At 56.8% G+C, this 9,716-nt stretch overlaps 1 protein-coding gene across 3 annotated transcripts in view; it reads right to left on the reverse strand.

Moving 5' to 3' along the window:
* ADAMTS15 (ADAM metallopeptidase with thrombospondin type 1 motif 15) overlaps window positions 1–9,716 on the reverse strand; it is a 25,430-nt gene that overhangs the window by 10,980 nt on the left and 4,734 nt on the right. For all 3 annotated transcript variants that reach the window (XM_027772687.1, XM_027772688.1, XM_027772689.1), the window contains exons 2-3: window positions 874–1,006; window positions 298–465 (exon numbers count right to left, since the gene is read on the reverse strand). In XM_027772687.1, coding sequence (XP_027628488.1) covers window positions 298–465; window positions 874–1,006 — 301 coding nt within the window. The remainder of the gene's footprint in view (window positions 1–297; window positions 466–873; window positions 1,007–9,716) is intronic.

Raw genomic sequence — 9,716 nt, forward strand, 5'->3', positions numbered from 1 at the left:
CGGAGACGGGACCCCCCCCCCCAGCAGGAGGGTGCTTTCTTACTCTCTCCCCGCCTCTCTCTGTGAGTACACGCTCTGACATTTAGGAGGGAAAAGGAAGGAACATACCCACGATGGTGGCTGTGGTCCGAGCCCGTAGGTGGCAGGGAGAAAGGAGCCAAGGGTGGCTGGAGGGGGCCCCGGTGGGAGCCCAGCTCCTTGGGGTCATCAAACCCCAGGAACAGGACAGCCAGAGAGGGACTGGGCACCACCCCACACCACGGCAGAGCCCCTCTGGTGGCTCTGGCCCCGGCTCACCGTGCCCACTGTCCAGGAAGTCCGTGACAATGGCCGCACTGCAGGCTGACCAGGGGCTGGCTCTGTCGATCTGGATGAGGGTTGGGGACATCATGTGGTTGGCGCGGAGCTTCCCAAACACCTCTTCACACACCTTCACGTTGTCATGGGGCATGTTGAACACATGGCCTGCAGGGGGAGGTGAGGACTTAGGGCAGGAGGAGGGGGGAGGGGGGAGCGAGCAGGCCTCCTGCAGGTCCTTCCCACCATTGACATGCGGCTTCACAAGTGTCCTGAGGGTCCTGGCCTGTGTGCTCTGTCCCTCCCTCAGGTCTGGCTCAGAAAGAACGGGAGCATGTCCCCACCTACCGCGTTGTCCCCAAGGTGCCCGAGTGGTGGCACATGGCAGGCCAGCGGAGCTAGGGCGATTGGGAAAATAACACGGCTGGGTCAAGGTGGGCCCTGGGGCTAGTAAGAAGGGTCCCTAAGGCTTCAGAGTACAAGGAGGCAGAGGAGCGACCCCCCCACCCCCCAGCGCCCCTGCAAGCCTGGGAGGGCCCCAGAGGGTGTCTCCTCCCCTTCGCCCAGGGGCCTCACCCAGCTCGTGGGCCGTGGTGAAGGCCGAGGGCAGCCCGTCGTCCTCGATGACAGAGCAGCTCCTCTTGGGATCACACATGGTGCCCACGTCAGCCATGCCCAGAGTGTCACAGGTGGTGGCGCCACACAGGTCCTGCGGGTGGGGAGACGAGGCAGCATGGTTAGAGTGACAGAGCCAGCTAAAGGGAGAGGCGTCTGGCCAGCTCGGCACCTCCCAGCCAGGCCCTTCTCCCAAGGGGTTGAGGAATCATCCTTTCGGGTCACAGCATCAGGCTGAGGGAGGAGGCCTGGAAAGAAAGCTCTGTGTGTAGCCTGGAAGGTTCTGCCCAAACCCTACCCAAGGAGGCACTGCAGGAGGAAATGAGGAGGTTCGAAATTAAACTACCGGGGCCTGCTTTATATAGAGACAGCCTTCCAGAGCAGAAAAGCAGCAGCTCCCCCTTGGGTGAGGCCCTGGCCCTGGCTCACCGCAGGCAGGGGTAAGCCACATTCCCAGCCAGAGGTGGCTTTGGGCAGCCACGGTCCTGGCAGTCTGCCTTTGGGCCAACCAAGAATCAAGTTCAGACTCTAGCCAAGGTCACAAATGGCTGAAAGCTGCCATCCAGACAGTCTGATTAGCGACAGAAGCCCAAGGACTGCCAGGAAGGGGGGCGCCACTGAACAGGTGCCCACCTAAGCGGAAGGTCCCCTTCTATGCTGAAGCCCCACTGGCTGCAGAAGCCACACACCCCGACAGCGAGTGTTTCCAGGGGTGCAGGAGGGCCAAGTAGGCTCCTGGGGGGACACAGGACTCACGGAGCATGGCAGGCCAGCGACCTGGAGGGGATGTGTGTTGAACGAGTGGTGGCACGGCCTTCGGCACAGAAACCGTTCCGTGCAACACCTCGTTCAAGCCGTACAACGTCGTGGGAGGCAGATACGCTCTTACGTCTTCCTAGCAGAAGTGGAAACCAGCCCAGCCTGGTGACAAACTGAACTGCAGGGCTATAAGCCACGTGGCTGACCGCAGGTTCACACCCCCAGGCTGACCTAGACACCAGGGGCCCGCAGGGGTGCCCATTCTGGTGGGTGGAGGGAAAGGGAAAAGGGACCGTGGCGTGACAAGACCTTGTAGAGGACATCCCGCCCTCCCTCTCCCTAGTGAGTACACGCACACTCTCTATCATAAATAGGAAGAAATTAGGAAAGCAAAAAGCAAAGGGGCAGCAGGTGGCATGGTGGTTAGGGCACTGGATCCCATGGGACCAGCTGTGCAGCTCAAGTCCTAGACCTGGTGGCTTGAAAATCGTGTTGGACACAATGTGCGTGCACACCCGAAATACGGACAGGAGAGTGGAGAAGGGACTTCAGGGTGGCCATCGCCCCAGGGTGATTTTTCACTTCCTCTTCCTCTCTCTTCCTCACTCTTTCATAAGCACACATGACCTATCGCAAAAAGCCTAAAGATAAATGAAGGACCAGCCCTGCAGCCCAGGAGTCAGGGAGAAGGACCTCACGTGGCAGATCAGGGTTCAGCCTGAAAGACAAGCCGGGGTGGGGGTGCCTATGTGCCCGAAGTCCCAATGGGACAGAGGGAGGGAGGAGGAGGGATGGCAACACGACCGCGCCCTGCAGAGGGGGCCTTCTCCCTCTCTATCTGTCTCTAACAAGTGTCTAACAAGTTTCTGGAAACTGAGGCTCATGATCATAGCTAATCATGGCTATGATTTCATAAATGCTGACTGCACACACCCCTGACAAGCACAACCTCCCCCCGCACCCTGCAGCACCCCATCACGACCACCTTCCACAGGGAGGAAGCTGAACGGGGACTCGGGGCTCTTCGCAGACTTGCGCGGCAAACTGCCCACCGGCACCTGAGCTAACATTCCAGCAGTGTCGCGCTCCGGTGGGAGCCAAGGGGTCAGACAGTCGGAAGGACAGAGGGACACACACACACACCTGCTCCCAGTGTCATTCCTCTTCAGGGTTGCACATCTGCACGTGCACATGCACACATATATACATGCGAACACGGGACGGAGGGGAGGGCAGCAGTGGCTGGGGTTGGGAAGGAAAAGGACAGGCACGGTCCGGAGCACGCCGAAGCCGTCAGCTGAGCAGCCAGGCACGGCCCCCACAGTCAGGTGAGTCACCACACCTAACCAGCTGGCAGTAGCCCTGCCCGGAGACCTGCAGGGTGGCCAGCCTGAACTCGGGTGCCGGGGGTGAGCGCCATGCACATCTGGCCCAGTCTGCGGCCTGTCTAAAACCTAGAAAACACCACCCTTCAATCTGGGGGAAGCCTGCCTGACCAGCGTGTGGAGAAAAGACCGCTTGGAACTCGGACCAACTGGTGCATGCGGGTAAAGGGGGTCAGGAGGACAGGATGAAGGCTCATGCCGGGGTGCAGTGAGAGGGCGGGCTGTGGGGCGTGTGTGTCCTGGACACTGGAGTAGGGGACCCTGCAGAGTAACTGGTTTCTAGATGATCTAGTCTAACTGGGAGCCTGGAGGGGGTCTCTCCACAGCCTCAGGTCATGCACACTCATGCCAGCCATGTGGAATAGGGCGAAGGGACAAGCCCCGAACCAACAAGCCTCAGTTTCCTGCTCTGCCCGAGTCTCGGCGTGGACCTGGACTCCCCAGGCTGTACACCTCTGCTCCTTCCAGCCCTACAGGTGTGAAAGGAGCACACGGATGGAGACTCCTACAGCACATCCCACCTCCTGACCCACTCGTGCAGCTGGTAACATGAGCTGAGAGAAAAGACGGCCCCCCTGTGAGGGTTCAGAGCCCCGTCCCCCATCCTCCCCAGAAACAGCTGAACCAGATGGAGAGCTCAGGCGGGGTCTCCACGCAGGGCCGCCCGCAGCCCAGCCCGCCTCTGTATTGGGAGGTCCGGAAAGTCAAAAGCCGCCTTCTTCTCAGAGAGGGTGGATTCTCTCTGGAGCACAGACATGCAGCTGCAGGCCCTTCCTGGCCAGGAGCAACCTGTTCTTTCCATCAAGAAAGCCCAGCTTCCCGGATCAAACAGGAGAAAGAGTCGGCAAGTTGCCGGAGGGCCAGGGATCCGGGCAGCGGCCAGCGTGCTCACAGGGGGAAGACGCAGCGGTCTGGGCTCGGAGGCTCGCCGGCCGCGCTCCCCCAGTCAGAGTGCCAGATGAAGACTCTCCTAGCTTGGTATTTTGAACACCAAGGAGCGCGTGCGGGGACCCAGCAGTGCTCCTCGGTGGCAGGAAAGTCTCCGCCCTCTCCAGTGCAGAGCCCTGTCTCTAGAAAGCAGGCGCGGCTCTAGGCTCTGGTTTCATCTTCCTGGAGGGGGTGGGCCTTCCCAGCCCGTCCAGCCTGCCTCACTGCTTCTGCCATTTGGTCATTCTCTGTGACTGCAGCCACCTTCCCAGAGCAGGGGACCATCCTGGCCTGGAATGCATTCCCCCGCACGCTCCCTTCTAACTGTCCTTTCTTATGATTCAGGACCAGAGGGCCTAACGGTGAGGTCGTGCAGAGACACGAGCTCCCAGTTCAGGGCCTGAGACCTCCCTGAGCACTCCGGGCACACGCGATCCCATGGTCCGGGGCCAGCCGAGGCTGGAGGTGGATCGCGGCCCCGAGACTACACTGGGAGTGCTGTCTCTGTCTCTCTCGGATGTGCAGTTATTTTAAAAAATAATAATACTTTAGGATTGGAGCGACATTTAAATAAGCTAATATAGATTGTCCCCTGCAGCAGGGTTTAGCGGAGCTGTCCCCATGCCACTGCCGACCCCTCCCGTCCTCTCATCTCCCATGCATGTTCTGAGATGCTGTGTCCCCAGCAACAAAGAAGGACAGAGACTCGCAAAACCCAAGCCCGTTTTTCTTAACACGGCAGAAGACACATGAGCTCTGGTGTCACCGGCTTCCTGCCAACATCGAAGGCCCAGGCAGAGCCAGGGCTCTAACGCACAGCTACAGGGCCGGAACCAAATGCCACTCACAACTTCAGAGCATCCTCTCATTTCGCAGAGGAGGAACCCTCAGCTCAGAGAGTGGAGATTATCTGCCCGAGGCCACACGGCTAGCACAAGGGGGTGCGGCCCGAGCCTGTGTCTGGGGGTGCCACGAGGGTTTGGGTCTGCATCACGGCACGCTAGTGAGGGTCCCCGATGGCCGCAGACAGGCCCCCGCCCTGCACCCTGCACTGCCCCGACTCGGCCCGACGGAGCCTCACCACACATGGCTGTATTGTCTCTCCCGGCCCCGAGTTTGCTTCAGGGATGGGAGGACCTTGCTCAGCTAGAAGAGATCAAATCTAGAGACTAGGGGCCTGGGCAGCGTGACCAGCGAGCCTCCAAAGAAGGGGTGCACACCCCAGAAGTCTCCACACTTCTATCAGCGGACTTGGCCTCACTGCCGGTAAATCCTCCAGAAGTGCAACCGGGGTCCCTGCAGAGACCGGAGTGACCAAGACCAAGGAATAACCTCAGTGAGGGGACAGCAGGTGGCATGGTGGTTAAGGCGTCGGATTTCCACATGACTGACCGTGGGCCTAGTCCCAGACCTGGCAGTTTAAGAATCATATGAGGTCCATGTGTGTGCATACCTGAAATCCTGAGAGGAGAACGAAGGAGAAGAAACTGCGTGTGGCCAACCCCTAGGGAGTGATTTCTCACTTTCCCTCTCTGTCTCTCTTCAGCAAGTGCACGTACCCTATGGCAAAACCTAAAAAAAAAAAAAAAGAAAAGAAAAGGAAAAGACTAACCTCAGTGACAAGAAGAGAAGCCCAGAGCCTTTAGGAAGACTAAACCTTCACAGAAAATCCTCACCTCAAGAGAAGGTGCCTCCCCCATGCAGCAAGAGCGGCCACTTCCCGAGCGCCTGACACCATTCACCGTCTTCCCTGTAGTGGCTCACTGAAACCTCACGGCAGCTTTATGAGAGAGATCAGGCCCCATCTTAGAGACCAAGAGAAGCGACAGGCTAGCCCAGGGTCACACAGTAGGCCCAAGTTTAGGCAAGGAGGAACAGAGCAATGGTGAGCTTGAAATCCAGGCTGAACTTCCCCCAGGACCCTGCTGCTTCTGCGCCAGAACGAAGGGGCTGGGGACCTCAAGGGCAAAAGATGGTCGTCCCCATCCAGGCCGCCCCCTTCCCAGAGCAGGCTGGTGAGGCTGACCCTGGGGCAGGAGGAAGTGTGGGCGTGCTCCCCGAGCGGTGTCTGCCGCGGCCTTGCTGCCCCACCCACACTGGCACACTGACCCGGCCTGCGGCGTACCGTCTGCCAACTTCAGAGTGGATCAAACACGCTCCGCCTGGGGCCTCCCCCTTCTCCAGGCCAAAGCCTGATGGTGAAGAGCCAAGACGGAAGGCCAGAAGAACCCGAGACTCCCTCTCCCCACCCTGCAGCCCGACAGCACATTACCGACCCCAGGAATGGAGGTGAGCACCTGCAGCCCGGCTCCAGACAGCCCTCCGCCTCTGCCTGCTCCTTCCTGGCCACGCTTAGGCAGTGACGAGACACGCACAACCATGTGAGGACTAGGGACGGTAGAAAGATGTCCTGACCAGGCCGGGGCCATTGTCTGGTGGTCCACCTATGGCCAACTGCATGGTTCAAATCCCAGCCCCTGAGGCTTGAAAAACATGCTGGGTACGTGTGTGTGCATGTCCAAACTCCCGACAGGATGGAGAAATGGAGGAGCAGGAACTGCGGCGTGACTGTGCCCCCACTGAGGGGGCTTTCTCTCTCTTGCTCACTCTCATGCACGCTCTCTCTGGAGAGCGCACACACTCTATGGCAAATCAAAAACTAAATAAAAAGAGGTCCTGACCTGAAGGAGCGTACAGACCAGCAGACTGGTACACGTGGGCACCCATAGCTTCCACACAGGTACAGAAATATGTAATGAGACACCTGTTAAGTGTACTTGCTAGAGCAATGGGACACAAGGTTTTAAATTAGGGCTAGCCCAGGCTCAGCAGGTGGCATAGCAGTTAAGATGCTGGACTCCTGCATGGTCAACTGCGGTTCTAGTCCCAGATCTGGCGGCTCGAAAAATCATGCCAAGCGCATGTGATGCCCAAAATCCCAGGAGAAGAATGGAGAAGGGGCTGCCATCTCCCCTGGGGGTGATTTCTCACTGTCTCTCTCTGTCTCTATCTGGCAAGTACATCCGCCATATGGCAAAAACAAAAACAATTAGGGCTAGCCCAAATTTAAATCTTTTTAAAAAGTTTATTTTATTAACGATGGAGAACACACATGCACACACATATGCAAAACAGAGAGGAAAATGACCTCCTTGATAAGATCTCGTCCCAGCACAGTCCCCTTTCCCAGCCTTCCAGCTCCTCGGGGGTCCTGTGCGCCTGTGGGCATACCCGGCTGTTTCGGGCCAACAAGGTCAGGGGTCTGAACCTGTGGTCGGCCGCGTGGCCCCCAGCACTTCCAGCAGCTCAGTACACTACAACTGCACCAAATTGAAATTCTGCAAGGGATCCGGAGGTAATTATTCAACAGGACAGTACACGTACTGAGCGGCTACGACGGTAGTGAAAAATCATAGCTGCTGGACTCAGGGCCTGCCCTGGACCCTCCGGAAACTATCCTCGCCACCATCCCATTAATTAGGCATCGCATCATCATCTTCAGGCCAAGGGTGAGGACGGTGACGTCAGAATAGCCCATTCCTTCCACACCTATTGCTAGAAGTTCAAGCTCCAGGATTTAAACCCAGTCCTACCCAACTGCAAGCCTGTATTCTCCATGGTGCCAGGTAACTAAGTCGGGGTGGGGGAACATGCAGAGAGACAGAGACATTCAGAGGAAGGTGGAGAACAAGACCTAAGGAGAAAACCTGACTTGCTTTCCAATCTGATCAACCCAGTGGTTAGAAAATATTAGGTTGTCAGAGAAGTCATGACACTTTTTTTGCATAGAAAAATATGTCATGACTTTCCAGACAACCTAATAGAAAAAGATCCCCTTCAGCCTCCCTCCCTTGACTTCCACCACTAATATTGGGCTTACTTATTTGGTACAAGAAAAAAAGACAGAAGAATGCCCACCCTACGAAACAAGGAACTGTCCTGACCCATTCCTGCATCCCTCTTCTCCCCGCCTCCTCCGAGGAGGCATGGCACCGAGTTTGCATCTAGTGACCACAAAAGTGGGGACCAGCAGTTGGCGTAATGGCTATGTCGCTGGACTCCCACGTAGTCGACCGCGGTTCGCGTCCCAGACCCGGTGGCTTAAACTCACGCTGGGCGCGTGTGCGTGCGTGCCCAAGATCCCTAGAGGAGAATGGAGGAGAAGGGATTGCGGCGTGGCCATCCCCCCTGGGGGGTGATTTCTCGCTTTCTATCTCTCTGTCTGTCTCTGTCTGTCTGGCAAGCGCACGCGCCCTATAGCAAAAACCTCTCCCAAAAAAAAAGTGAATCATTAAATACCCCGTCTCTGGATGGCCCCCTCCCACGATATGACTTCAGAACAGACCCTGATAACAGGCCCGACGGTTGTGCAGTGGTAATACGACTGGACCCTGGGCTTGCGTCCTGGGGCCTCTCTCTACACACTGGGCTCTGACTGAGGCCCGGGAAGGTCACAAACCAGGGTTAAGGATCCATGGTGGGAGTGTCTGGTCTCTTTCTCTCTTCCTCTCTGTGTCTAATGGAGAAAAATATAAATAGAGGTTTTTGTAAGAAGATCCTAATGGGGTCCAGCAGGTGGCATGGTGGTTACGGCACTGGCTGTCGTGTGGCTTACTCTGCAGTTAAAGTCCCAGACCAGCGGCTTGAAAAACAAGCCAGCGTGGTGTGCGTGTGTGTGTGTGTGTGTCCACCTCCAAAATTCCAAGAGGAAAATGGAGAAGGGATTATGGTCTGGCCACCCCTCAGCGTGTAACTTCACACCACCACCACCCCATCTCTCTGGCAGTCACACGTGTCCGATGGCGAAAATCTATCAGGTCGTCAGAAAAGTCATGTCAGATTTTTTTATGAAAAAAATGTACCATGACTTTTCTGATGACCCAGTTAGAAAAAAGACTGATGAAATATTGTATTACCATGTATATTATACAGGGACATATGCATTATCGTCTCATTACCAACACTGCCACATCCCAAGTGCTGTTACAGAAAGAACTGGCAAGGCTGCACCTAAGGGTCCAAAACCCCATTCTGCTCTCCGCACTTAGGGCGGGAGGGATGAGAGTCAGAGCATGAATGGAGAGAATGAGAGAAGAGAAAGGGCGAACGCGCTTGCCTGGACAATCCCAAAGAGGAAGAAAGGGGTGAGAGGAAAAGGCCGGGGGTTGCAGGACACTGTACACAGCATGCGGCAGAAGCCATCGCAGAGGAGGGGCGAGCAGCAGCCAGCCATCACCTGCCAGGTTTGGAGAAGAGTCAGGAGGAGAGCGAAATGGGGCTGGCCTCGTAGCACAGCGGTTAAGTGCCATGCATAGAAAGTCAGCTGCCACAGAGCTGACCTGGGTTCAAGTCCCAGCCCCGGTGGCTTGAAAAACACACTGGGCACATGTGCACAAAAGTCCAAAATTCTGACAGGATGGAGAAATAGAAGAGAAAGGATTGCACAGTGGCCATGCCCATCAGGGGCTCGCTCTCTCTCTCTCTCTCTCTCTCTCTCTCCCCGACAAGAGCAGACACTATGTGGCAAGAAAAAAAATGTTTTTAACAGCAAAGCAGGCAGTGGAATGGGGAAGAGAGCATCCTAAACACAGAAAATAAACCCCATTCCCATTCGCACAGTTCCCGAGCCCCTGCCCCACCAAAACCCTCTGTTTAGCCCCAGCCGTAAGGGGACTACCCCGCATGGGACAGGCACACCATGCTGCGATCAGCCTTTGCCTCGTGGGTTCCCTA

This window comes from Tupaia chinensis, unplaced genomic scaffold (genome assembly GCF_000334495.1).
Source record: "Tupaia chinensis unplaced genomic scaffold, TupChi_1.0 Scaffold000292_1, whole genome shotgun sequence".
Lineage (NCBI taxonomy): Eukaryota > Metazoa > Chordata > Mammalia > Scandentia > Tupaiidae > Tupaia > Tupaia belangeri.